The sequence below is a fragment of the Solea solea genome, chromosome 10, assembly GCF_958295425.1.
Source record: "Solea solea chromosome 10, fSolSol10.1, whole genome shotgun sequence".
NCBI lineage: Eukaryota > Metazoa > Chordata > Actinopteri > Pleuronectiformes > Soleidae > Solea > Solea solea.
The window spans coordinates 26,639,272-26,653,588 of NC_081143.1; the positions used below are offsets into that span (position 1 = coordinate 26,639,272).

General features: G+C 40.2%; 1 protein-coding gene across 4 annotated transcripts in view; it reads right to left on the reverse strand.

Moving 5' to 3' along the window:
• rptor (regulatory associated protein of MTOR, complex 1) overlaps window positions 1–14,317 on the reverse strand; it is a 207,677-nt gene that overhangs the window by 135,719 nt on the left and 57,641 nt on the right. For all 4 annotated transcript variants that reach the window (XM_058640290.1, XM_058640288.1, XM_058640289.1 and 1 more), the window contains exons 5-6: window positions 2,338–2,496; window positions 465–611 (exon numbers count right to left, since the gene is read on the reverse strand). In XM_058640290.1, the coding sequence (XP_058496273.1) occupies window positions 465–611; window positions 2,338–2,496 (306 nt within the window). The remainder of the gene's footprint in view (window positions 1–464; window positions 612–2,337; window positions 2,497–14,317) is intronic.

Here is a 14,317-nt window from a genome sequence, read left to right on the forward strand (position 1 = left end):
TCATGATTCCACTCTCTGCCAACACTTACATCACCTTCATAAATACTGCAGAGATGCATGTGTGTGTGTGTGTGTGCTGTTTTTAGTATTTGCATGTTACAAATCAGCCTCTTTGTCACGAATAACTCACAAATACCAACAGACTGTTTGTGTTTTCCAGGCACCGACCTCTTATTCTTATTCCTATGCTACTGCAGCACAAAGCATGACAGTCACTGTGTATGTGTGTGTGTGTGTGTGCCCTTGTACACACTGTACATCTTTATGAGGAACAAAAATAAACAAAACCTTATAAAACGCGGGAATTGAGGACATTTTGCATCACACCTTAAAATGACTTGGTTTAAGGGTTAAAATTAGGGTTAAGATTAAGGTGAGGATACTTCAATATACACTACATACCCTGGTTTATAGTCTGGTGAGTGTGTGTGTGTGTGTGTGTGTGTGTGCGTGCGGCTGCCCACCTCCAGCTCCTGCTCTCTCTGAAGAGCAAACTGTTTAAACGACTTGACGATGATCCCGGCGTTGGAGCAGTCGTACACGAATATGGACGGACTCCCCATCCACGTCTGCAGGTCGTAGATGGACAGTGGGATGTACTGGGTGTAGTTCTGCAGGAAGACATGGGGGGGGGGGGGTTGTCAGTGTGAGACATCAGAACATCAGAGCAAAGGCATGTCATGTTATCGCTGGTAAATTGCTTTTATTAAGATTTGTGTTCAGTTATTAACTAGTCATCTGTTTGATGGAGAGTGTGAGCAGGAGGACGGGGCTGTGAAAAAAGGATGATAATCAAGAATCTGGCAACCACGCTTCCAGGAAGGTGTTAATACTTAATACATAATAGAAAATTGAGTTCTCCACACTGATGGTGCGTTTGAACCGGCAGTGACACCACAGCCGGGTTTTTACTGGAGGAGGAAAAAAAAAAAACAAGCACGAGAAGTAAAATGCAGAGATAAAAAAAGAGGAGAGGAGAGAGAACGAGGCGGGCATTAGACCCGAGGGTGTGCTGGGGACAAGGAGGCGACGGTTCAGGCCAGACAGCGGCGGTGCATCACTGTGAGTGGGTGCTTACTTATCGTGCGAGGCTGTGAACGACCTCACATTTTATGCTTGATTCGCGTGCCGTTGACTCTCGGCTCCGCGGTGGAGTTAAACTGTGGGATCACACAAGCCTCCACACAAGCTGTGGTTTAATGTTTCGCCCCGAGAAATGATGACCACAAGGAACCTCTAGACACGCTCATTTATTTAGCATCAGTTTTTTGACCACAGGAGAACCAAACATGAGCCTAATGCCGCTTTTCCACCACACAGTTCCAGCACTTGCTTTTCCATCAGTGACAGTACCTGGTACCTGCTGGGTTTTTAGAGCTGAGGCGATACTAAAATGTGCCGTCAACAGACTGCTGGTCACTGATTGGTCAGAGAGTGTCGTCAGTGGAAGAGTCACGAGCGCGACGTCCGACACAAGAATCAAAGCGAACAATACCGAACTATTGATCAGTTAAAAAGACTTAAAAATCACTGAAAACATGCGTTAATCCCCAACATTTAGCAAAGGAAATGTCTTAAATCTCTGGTGTATTTAGCAACAGCACTGCCGGAATCATGCAGGAAGAACTGATTCTGTGAGCAAATCTTTTTAATGAGCTGATTCTAATGATTCAGTTACACTGTAAACAGAAGCTACACAAGCTAGCATCAAAGCCTGACTCAGCATTTAAAGTCCTTACGTAGCATAAAATGGATTTAACTGACTTAAATCTGACTTAAAACTGACTTTTTTTAAAACCACCTCTAGGGTGAGTTTTTCACAAAAAGGGTGATTTTGCTCAAACAAATATTACACAACTCAGATATAGCTCCCAAGGTGCTAACAGCTAAGCTAACAGCAGAGTCCGCAGATTTATTTGCTATGCTTCCGTGTCATGATTGTCCACTCAGGAGGACATTTGAGCTCGTTTCTGTCCTCCATTATCGCCATAAAACGACAAAATGCCCCCCACTGTTTTCTTCTTCTAATGAAGGAGGAGAGCACGAGTGTCGGCCAGGCTGCGTTCACGGCGCCCTCTGCTGGACTTAAACAGGTTTTTCAAGGATCAAGTTTAAACTTCCCCAGCCAAGTTGAAAAGAAAATCAGTATTTTTGATACAAACTTTTGTCTACGGACAAAAAATATATGAAGTGAAGGGATTTAAAGCTCAGTGACGTCTTTTATACAGATATAGTTGTAAAATATGATTATTAATGATCATTATTATTATTACTGGGGTTCTTTATTGATTGTTCTTTATGTTATTACAGACTGCAGCTTTAATCTATGAGACGTACCTTATTAAAGACCCAGATTTCCCCGTTGACCGTGGGTCGCGGGACCCCGTGGCCGTTGTAGTGGAAGAGGACTCGCTCCTCTTTGGCGTTCCGCCTCAGCGACGTGCACAGCTTCTTCACCTCGTCCACGGTGGGATCCAGGCTCTGTTTGTAACGCGCCTGAAGAAAACACAGACAGGGACGAGACGGGGAAAAAGGTTTCATTACAACATATTTATGCATTTGTACAAACTTGAAATGCCAACAAACCCTCAGAGACTCTCAGAGGAAGAGACGATGAATCACTTCATCTCTAATTGTCAAGTTCATGATGTAATATCTGCTGTTTTTAGTGGAGTCAAGAATGAATATATCTGACCCACGATGTCCTTGAGAGAGTGAGGCAGAGACACATTTGTAAAACAAGGCTGAAAAACCTGACATCAGTTTTTGAGCTTCTTAAATATGAAAATGTTCTGGCTTCTTTGATCCACATTTGAAAGAAACCATTTCAGTTTTAATTTTGGTCTGTGGACAAAAGAAGGCCTCATTTCAACATTTTATGACACGTTATGGAACAAAAAAAACAAAAACAATAACCGACATTAAAATGTATCGTATAGATTGTCGTATTGCACGAGGAAGGACGACAATTGATATTTTGACCCACCTAAATCATCAAATGAGTCTTGTATAAAGTACCTTAAAGGTGATACTTGAGTAAAAGTACAAGTATGTCACCAGAAAATGATTTTAGTAGAAGTTGAAGTCACTTTTTTTTGGAATAATATTACTTAATTTTAATATATACTTTATAAATCCCCTTAGGGAAATTATTTCTCTGCATTTGACCCATCCTAGAATAAGGAGCAGTGGGCTGCCACACGGAGTAGCGCCCGGGGAGCAATGGGGGTTGGGTACCTTGCTCAGGGGTACCCCAGCCCTTTTGGCCTGGTAGGGACCGGCGACCCTCCGGTTACAAGCCAAGTTCCCTTTCCACTTGGCCACGGGCTGATCCTTAAGTAAAAGTCTAAGTTTATGACATTTACAGTACTTAAGTATCAAAAGTCATTTTCTGATATTAAATGTACTAAAGTTTTAGAAGTAAAAGTATTTTTTTAAAAAAAAAGGGAGGATTGAGCCATGGTGGCTCAGTGGTAGGGCGAGTTGTCTTTCAACTGGAAGGCTCCGGGTTCAATTCCTGCCTCTGCTAAGTCTATATGTGTCCTTGAGAAAAGACCCTACTGTATGTTGCAGTGTGTGAATGGGTGAAAACTGTAGTTTAAAGTAGCTCATCAAGACTGGAAAAGCATAAATAAACATAAATAAACTCAAATACAGGCACGTGAATTTTGTACTTTGTTACATTACAACAATGGCAAAGGTCTCTGTATTCTTTAAACCTTGTATAGTTTCATGTTGTGTACGTCACATATCGTGGTGTAAGAGGGCATGTGAGGACACACAGACGTGACGACAGACGTGCCGCTGTTTTTAACTCTTAATTACTGACATTTCTCAAACACTTGACATGTCACATCACTCATGTGCCTCCAAGCTGATGCAAGTGAACTCGCTGTTAGTCGTCCTCCGCTCCAGAAACAGCGTGACATGTCAAGATGACCTCGATGGACGGGCTAAGTGGAAAAGAAGATGAAGAGTTGGATTTCTCTTTTGATCAAAAAGACACTAAACCAGAGCGAGGAGGGAGAGAGGAAACTGCATAACTAAGAAGCTGGAAAGCTTTGACTTTTAAAAAGTGACCAAGGCTAGACCTTGGCAAACCATCGAGATGTTTGGTCCGTGCCCCTTTCAAATTCCCTCTGCACGCAGCAGGACAGCGCTACAACCAAATCAGAGCAACGGAGAAGGTGACATAGTCCGAGCGATGGAAAAGAGTCCATGTATGGTGTGTTGTGGCAAAGTTTGATGGAGAGATTCCTGTGAGACAACAAATGTTACAGAACCCAACGACGGTTGCAGTTTTTGCGCAAAGAACATGAGAATCATGGGCGTGGTTTTACGTTCAGCGAGCGACTTCGAAAAAAAGACGAAACCCGAGAGATTGCTGCACGTTGGGGTGGCACTGGTAGAGGAAACGCCGGCCAAGTCGAGCAGGATTTGTCAGCGGCGTCTCACCCTTTCATCGAGACTTGAGCTGGACTTGCCGGCGTGCTGGAGACAAGACAGAGGAGGCCTCCGTGGTAGAAACCACAACAGGTCATTCAGATGAACAAGACCACGAGCCTACTCCGTAGAGGACACCCAGGGTGCTGAAAAAGTTCTTCCATAACCCTGGAACAAGTCCTGGAAGAGCTAATATTCCACGCAGCATCACCGAGGTACTGTATGTTTGTTGTATTTACATGTATGACCAACGGTCGCAACTCTGTCAACATTATGTTATGCCCCGCCCACCAACTCTATACACAAGTTTGGATTTAGTTTGTAAGCTAACGAGGAGTTTATTGTGCGTCCCGTTATGAGCAGCCAAAAAAAAAAAAGAGAAAGCTGTGTGTCAGTTAAGTTGTGACTAACACGCTGACAGATCTGATACGAGTCAGACAAAGATGTTCTCCTGCTTCTCAAGATGCCAGAAACATTTAAAGGACGAGAGAGAAAATGTCAAAAATCACGAGGCTGGAAAACGTTTTTGTTCATGAGGAGAAACTCAGTCCAACACAAAAGCATGGAAGTTATTCTTTGTGGTCTCACATTTCGAGTGTGAACTTTTAACATTATGGCAATGAAAGTCGGACAATAAAACCAAACAAAACATCATAACACTTGTGTAAAACTGCTGTTTTTAACGAGCTTTAATGCAGAGCTCTTTGCAGAGAATCTCAAACGTTTTATACCACCTGAGAAACTACTGAGCTCCCTCAGTAACACCAACGTTAAAATACAGTGGTATAAACAGACCGAGCAGATTTATTCTCTCATCATCCTCCTCTTCCTCACATATACTTCACATACCGGTCTAATGAAAATTAGGACACAAGCACAAAGACCAGAGGCCGAAACAGAACCTATTGTTTTCCGTCAGATTATTATTATTATTATTATTATTATTCTGTGGCTTTGTGGGTGTTAACGTTTGGTGAGATTAGGTGAGAACCGAGCCAAAGTTAGGTTCCAGGGAATTCCACGAAACTTCCAAGTCAGAATTGAGAAAAGATTAAAGTCAGTTCTGAGGAATTCTGACTAAACTTTGACTTCTCAGAATTCCAACTTCCTGACTTTAATTTCATAATTTCGATAATTTTTCCTCAGAATTCCAGACACTGACTTTAATCTCAGAATTCCGACTTTTTTTTCTTAGAATTCTGACTGTGAATTTAATCTCAGAATTCCAACTTTATTCTCAGAATTCCAATTTAATTCTCAGAATTCTGACTTTTTTCACAGAATTTCGACTTTCTGACTTTTATTTAACAATACTCTTTCATTCACACCTGAGCAAAAAGTACTCACATTTTTATTTTATTTTTTTAAAATCAGATTGAATTTTTTTGAAATGGCGTCACAGTTCAAATTTCACTCGCTGCGTTTTTAGGAACCAAAATAAAATAAAATAAAAAAACTATCTATTTTGTGACTTCTGTAGAATTGTCAGTACTCCCGTTTTTTTTTTTTAATTTAAAGTATGTGATATCAAATGTATTATTTATTTGACTCAACAACTTTTTGTAATTTTGTAAATTTTGTAAAAGCCTGAAGATGGGATGTATAAACACACACCTCAGGATGTCCATATAAGGAGTTGTGTATTATTGCTGTGAGAACTAAAGATTAAAAACAAATCTTCCTAAATTTCCAAATGCAAATTAATCGATAAATTCCCAATATATCACCCAGGGCGATTCTACACAAACACCCAGAGAAAACTGGTGACCGTGTTGCCTTTCTGCTCAGCCCCCTGCAGCTCAAACACCATCACTCTCCACTGCTGCAGTCGCAGTGGTTTTGTAAGAGTGAAGGCAGCGTGATGCTCATTCATGTGCACGCATGTTCATGCAGCGAGAGCGAGACGAGGACTGGTTTGTTCTTATTCATTCACTTCATTGAATAATGATTTTGAATGTCCATGGATGGACGGGGGACACAGAGGTGTCAACAAGTTATGCAACAGAAAAGCACCCGGTTAGTCCAGTGTGAATCATTATCACACTTCTGTTACATAACTAACATGCAACTGTCAAATGGCTCTGAATCACAGGAGGAGCCACACTTTAAACTTCTCCTTCAACTACTAAACTCCTAACAAGTCACTTGAAATCGTTTGATTAAAAGACACAAAATACCACAAACATATCGTCTCAAAGACACGGAAACCCCAATGTCTTCTCTTCAAGCTCTGCAAGTTTCAAGTGATACTAAAATCAAACATAGTAAAAAAGATTTAAGTAGATGGTTCAACAGATGCATAAAATTGGATTTCTGGCATTTTAGAAATCTGATTGACGGAATTTTATTGTACGCATGACTTCACATTGGAATAAGTCATTTTGAAGATTGGGACATTTTTCAACATTTTCTGACATTCTCTGGACCAAATAAGTACTTTATTAATAAAGTACATAATTGGCAGACATATCTAGACTAAGTTCAGGTTACATTACATTATTTTATTTGTAGGTGCACAGTCACCAACCAATGTACAGCTTCTTTTTGAATAGAGCTGTTAACAATATCTGTACATTTAGATTTTTTTTCAAGTGAGCCTTTAGAATCAAAGAAAAGTGGGACTGATTTGGACAAGTGCTGCAACTACCAATTACAGTCATTATTGATGAATCTCTCCATTATTTTCTCAACTAATCAACTGTTTCATCCATTAAATCCAGAAAACTGGAAGTTGTTTTTCCCCAAAACCTCAAACTAAAGATGAGCTAAAAAGTCTTGGGTTTTTATCCACAAAGTTTAAATCAGTGGACTATTTTCTATTTTAAAATAAAAAAAATTAATTAAACCAATTAATCATTATCAAATTAGTGGAAGATTACCAGTTTTTTTATTAATTACTGCAGATTAGTTTGGAATAAAACAAAACTTCAGAAAGTCACAATTCAAACAACCTTTTGGCAGCAAAATTCTTCATTTATCTTATTATTTATCATACTTTTCTATGAAATTCTCCCTGTTTTCAAAAGGTGCCAACAGTGTTGTTTTAAGTTTTAATACCAACTCACAATGTCCCTGGTTTCTTTCTGCTGTGATTAATTTGATGTACGCTGCATATTCACAGCACTAATTTCATCAGCGCAGCAGAGTGGTATCAGCCTCTCACCACCCCGCTGCTGTGACAAACTCTCTCTTTACCAACAGAAACACTGTTTTTACTCATTAAACATTTCCTCCGGCTTCCAGCTGATTTCATTTCTTTCTCCGTCCTTGTTAAATTACCACCTGCAAAACTCTTAACTAAACATTTTCTTGCTCTGATGTGACACATTCATCCTCTGTCTTACTCTGATTATATTATATTTACCCGTCTCACTCTCATCAAACTCGGCAAAGTGGATACATTTCCGTCTTAATTTCAACAAAGTTTGACTGGTGAGAAAGTTACTCAGCAACTTTCTGTCTTAAAGTTGTCATTACAGAGTTAACGGTGAGATAGAAAAATGGCACCATCCAATGTTTACACTGGAATCCATTAATTATTCCTTCTGCTCCTCTTCATCACTGGGCCTGGGTTTTTTTGTGGAAAAATGCTGACTTCATGTAAGAACTGGTGCTTTTTTTCCCTCAATCTATAGTTAATCTCTTCTTCTGGCCACCAATTCCCCCAACGCACCAATCCCCGTCTGTTTGAACTAGCACATTAGCACCAATTTAATCAATATTTTTTTATTGCAAGAAAGACAGACAGACAGGGCATCAACATGTTGCTTCCTCATAATCCCTTCAAAAACATAAGTCTCAAGGATGTGGTATTTGCTATTTGAGACGTGTAGTTAAGCCTGGGTGATGAACCCAACAGAGTCTGCTAGCAATTTGATTTCAGACAAGTTTGGCAAGGACAACAGTTTTGGCCACCTTCTAAATCTCTTAAAAAAAATATTTAACAATCACTAATGGGACTCTATCCCCTGGCACGCTACAGCAGGCTTAACACTTTGACGACAAAGTGAGAGAATGGAATATATATAATCAAACAAACAACTTGAATTATACTAAAAAGATTTGAGTAGATGGTTTAACAGATGACTAGAATTGGATTTATGGCATTTCAGAAATCTGGCCGACTGCATTTTATTCCCGACATGTGTTCTCGCAAGTAAGACATTAGAAAATGGCGTAATTTCTGAGATTGGGAAACACCAAATAACATTTTCTGGACCAAATAAGTACTAGTATTAAAGTAAATAATTGGCAGGCATATCTAGACTAAGTACAGGTTCATTCATTTAGCAGCTTTTCAATCAATGGAACATGATATTTTCTTTTATCACCACAATCACAATCACCAACCAACCAATTTAGAATGGAGCTGTTAAAAATATGTATAATTTGAATTTTTCAAGTGAGCCTATAGAATCAAAGAAAAGAGGGACTTATTGTCATTATTGATTCATCTTTCCATTATTTTCTCAACTAATCAATTGGTTCCTCCATTAAATCCAGAAAACTGTTTAATTTTAACAATCACTAATGGGACGCTAAAGGCAGGCTTAACACGATGACGACAAAGAAGTCCACCGGGAATCACAGGGTACCTCACGATACATGTTCCATGCCACGATACCAAAAATATCATGATACAACAATTCTCATCTCTCACTCACTCACTCATCTTCTACCACTTAATCCTCCACATGAAGGGGTGAAAGGCAGGGTCACACCCTGGACAGATCGCCTACGGTCAATTTAGAGTGTCCAATTTGCCTCATCCCCAAATCTGCATGTTTTCTGACTGTGGGAGGAACCATGAGAACCCGGAGAAATACGATGGTTTGATAATCAACAAATTGCAAGACAATCATGTAGCGATAGATCACAATATCTGTCCAACTGAAGAAAACAAAACGTTAACGTGAAAAGTCGTCCATGTATTGAACATGGATGGAGCTTAACGTAGCTTTCTCCACCATTATCCCGCTGTAAACTCCCTCTTCTTTCAGCCAGGTAACTTCCACCCAAGTTCTCATTCATTTGTGCAGCGCCAACGTGAGGAGACATGAAGTAGCGACGCCCCAACGGGTGAAACTGGCAGGGACTGTTTACTTTAGAGGTGTATCGTGATCGTATCGCACGAGGAGGGACGACGATATATCACCAAATTGATATTTTTGACCAACCCCTACTTCCTAGGCTTCAACCTAGACTACATCCATATCAATCTGGAAAAAGAACGAGATGCAGTCTGGAATAAAAAAAAGAAAAAGAAATCGCCCCAAAATGACCACAAAATTCAAAATGGACGACTTTGCGTTAGATTTAAAACAAGTCTCCAATAATTTATACAACTGGTCACAGACTTTCAGAACAACATGTTCCATGGGCAAACAATAGAATACAAACGTTTTAATTCTTCCTGAATTTCAGGCAAACTTTCAAGAGTTTTCATCGATGTTCAAGCCCCAAAAAAACAAACAATACATCAGTGAAAGCAGCGGCTCTGTGATCTCGTTGACATGTCGACATGTCGGGTGTATACAAGTCTTGAAGCGACCCTGTAATTTATGATACTCGCCTCCTTCCATGCTACAGCTGTGTGATCATTATTTAAATGAGGCTAAATGTTGTAATCCTGATTTAAATGCCGCTCCATGTTAAGTCCTAATTATTATTCGTTGAGGTTGCAGGCCCGATCGCCTCCTCATTGTTCATCACGTCACGTTTGCAGCAGTGGAGCAGCGAGCGCACCTTCATCAAAGATCATCGCGGCTTCCTGTGTCTGGATGAGTTTGAATTGCAGTGCGATGGCGGAGCTCGCAGGGTGATTCAATTTGGGTATAATCAGATAACGGCGTCTGAATTCAGAGAGGTGCAGCACTCTCATCCCATTGATACGGGGGAAGTATCGGAATGGAAAAAAAGGGAACGGTGTAAGTGAAGGACCTGGAGTGATCCAGGATGAGGACCTGAAATCAGATTTGCTACGAGAGAGAAAGAGGGGAGGGAGGGAGTCGAGACACAACTTTGGAGTGAAGTGCTGAATCAGATGAGGAAGAGAAGGAGAGGTGAAAACAGGCAGGAGGGGACAACTGTTTACTCTCTTGATCGCCTTTATTTTTTTCCAGATGATTCCCAATTGTACTTGGATGCATTTACATTCATGACAGTTGAGCGGATTAAATCAAGTTGTAAAGAGTAAACACAAGGGTTATACAGAAGAAGGTACTGCTGATGAATCTAAACAATTCACAGGTTTACATTTTCAATTTGATTCAATTTGATTTCCTTAACAATTTTACTTGTTTATAAAAAAGATTTTGACAGGACTGATGCTGCATAGTATAAAAGTATAAAATGTGGGTCTCTAATCAGTGTGCGTCAGCAAAGATAATACATTATATTCATGCACTTGTTATTTAGTATGACCACACAGTGCAACTCTACAGTAGACGATAATTCAATCGCTAAACTCGGGCTGAATAGATGACTAAACTAATCACTAATTAAAACCAGTTTCTGTGATTTTTTCAGCTTATTAAAAGTGAATATTTTCTTTTTTTCTTTGCTCCATATAACAAAGAAATCATTCAAACTGAATCATTTTGGTTTGTGGACAAAAACAAGACATCTGAGAACATCGTCATTTCCAGGTTTGTGTCAGTGAGATACGTATCGTGACGTTGTACCGGTACACCAACAACACCACAGCGGATCACGACGGAGGACATCCAGCAGTTAATTTTTTTTCTGCTCAGTATGTAGCCGTTCAAACAAGATACCAAACTTTTTGTGAGGGACTGGCACTTATTTGTCGCCCAATCTGCTGATTGTCATGAGTCTAGCTCTACCCATATCGTACCGTATCATCACTCTGGTACCCCAAGGGAAGAGCCATAAAAATCAAATGGTTGTGGCCGCTTATTTTGTATGTTCCACTCAGCAGGAACACCCCTTACCCTACAATCCCCATTGTAGGGTATGGGGACATTTTAAAGTAATTAAATCCATTCAAATAAAAAATATACAACCTAGAAGCACAATGGACTATCTAAAGACATTGTCGTGTGGTTCAGCAGAGGGCGCTGTGGCCTTGGATCCATTTTGAATACTCTCTCGACCCCCACATCCACCAAGCAGCGGGTGGAAGTATTTCAGTATTTCTATACTTCGTAATAATGTCACGTTTGTATGTATGTTTACAGGCAAGGAGAGGGATCCAAACATCTGCTAAGGAATACCGTATTGTGTGATACACATTTGAACTTTTAACAAAAATTACAGCCTACATGACTCACTTCAGTGAAAGAGACGAACATGACAAGGATAATATGACAACTTTATTCCCTGTAGACAGGAAATTAATGCGAGTGTTCATTACAGAGTGTGTGTGTATAAAGAGTGACTCATCTCCTAACATTAATCACCCTGTCCTGGAGGGGGAGCTGCAGCATCCTGCGGAGACCAAATGTCTCCTCATCAGCAGCTGTCTGTCAAGACTTTCCCCTCACACAACCTCTGTAAAACACCTTGATTATATCCATCAAGGCCACGAGAAACAAACTCCTCTTAAAAGGTGTGCTCTTAAGTGTTGGCTCCATTGCCATTTATCACTGTGTCACTTCCCGGGACTGGGCGACCTTTTCGAGGCACCATAAGCATTCAGGATGCAATTAAAATACAGACTGTTGGAGTTAAAGTGCAGTCGGAACCTCCCTGGCTTGTACACATTGGGCCACATTCATTGTGTAGTGATGGCCAACAACAAGACGCTAGTTTTAAGTGTTGAAAGTTTTCCAATTACTACCATGACACAGCAATTCTGTCACAAAGAGTAGACGTCAAGCGTTAGCGGATTTACGGATCGATTAACAATAGTTTGAAAGCAAGCTGTGAATAAAAATAATCAATGCCGCTCTATGAACGAGGTTCAGCGATAATATCGCACGTCACCTGAAAATACCTTTAATATTACATACACTGCCAATGACCTAATTAGTACTTCATGTATTACCACAAGGTGGCAGCAGAACCAAGCGTTTAGTTAGTGGACTGTATGTGTGTTTGCAGTAGTGATGAAATTCATGGTGATCCTTGTATCGTCGTCCTTCCTCGTCAGTATACGCCAGTTTTGAGTTCTACAATTGCCTTGCAATATGTTGATTATCACAGAATTATATAATTAGTATCACGGACCGTGTATCGCGCATCATATCGCGAGGTGCCCTGAGATTCCTACCTCTATTCCTTGAATGCTCGACATGCTGTGGACCCAGCATTACTCACACTAGCTCTCATGCCCTAAGGTTCTCTTGCTCTTTCACTTCATTTTTGAGCATATTTTTTAAAGCCTTACCGTTCACGACAACTCACCAAACTTCATCAGAACCTGCGAAAATTGCCATGTGTTTGAGTTTTAGCGCGACCCAATGAATTTTGCAGGAATTGCAGTTAAAAAGACATTCACACATTTTGTGTTCCCACTAGCCTCGCAGCAGGCATCCAAAGCCTGCTGCGACATTTGTGCCACCTACGGGCTACAGGAAGTACATCTTCAGTAACAAAAATTGTTTGATATACGTATATGGCTATATTTGTGATACTCTGACCTCTCAACATTTTGTAGCCTAGCGTTTGTTTGTTTTTTTTGTTGGTTTTCTTGAAATAGATAACAAATTAGCCAAACACATTGATTGGTTGACCTTCGATAGCAAAATAAAGGAAAAATAATCATGTGTACATGTATTTATTTACTACTTCACTGAAGACTGTCAACAGGGGGGAAGAAAATAAAATAAAATCCAAGTCTGAACATGTGACGTTTACATGCGCACATGTCCACTGTGTGATCAGCAGGGTTGCAGCTGAATAACAAGTGGGGTTTTTCATCTTTTCAGGTGACTAATCAAATTGCCAGATGAAGAAAAATACAAAGAAAATGATGTGACAGCGGCAGCAGCCACTTGTCGTCAGAGACAGGAAATAGAAAAACTCAGCCTGTGTCCTCAATCAGCGTGTGAGTAGCACCGGGCTTGTTTAGATGTGAAGTGAAGGAACAGAGGGACAAATGAAAGACAAGTGGAAAACTAAAGGAAATCAGAGGGAGTAGAAAGATTAGAGGAAGTGCTTCAAAGCCTTGTCTCCTCAGCGCAGACCATCAGCTGTCCTCTAATGTTTCCTTTTTTTTCCACCTGAGCCGAGCTGATCTAAAATATCAAGGGTCAGAATTGCCAGTATTAATCAGTGCACAGGCTCTGTCACATCAAACGCACTTTATTGAACATCTTTTTCAGCTGGATTTAGTTAGCCGTCCTCTGATTTCAGGCTGCCCACTGATAAAGGTTTATGTTCTAAATATCAGTGTATGGTGAAGCCAATTAATGTTATTTGTACAATGTAGTGTTTTTAATTTTTGAACAGTTAAAATGACTCTGGTGAGATTGTCCAATTACTACAAATAACTTTTTTTCTCCAAGAAATGACCATTAAACATATTTTTCAGATGGAGATAAAAGTAAAAATCGGCTACATATATTGGCTAAAAAAAAATTGGCTGCCTTAGTACTAATACTCTGGTAAATGGAATGGTTGGGGCAGTGTATTTTGGTACTATTCCTTATGGAAACGCAAAAGAATACGTACTGTACCGAACCTAACTGTAGGTACGGAACTAGACCAGCTTCAACCACGACAACTTTACTCCCTCTCAATCGGTGTAAATATCCCATGGAAGTCGATGCAAACCTCATAATTCTCGTACAAATATTGTTTTGTTAAGACAAACGGCCACAAACCAAGCAGGTGAGAAAGAGACAGTGGATGTCCTCCATTGTCGTTTTGCGTTCAATGTCGTTGTATCGGTAGGACGTCAAACCACACG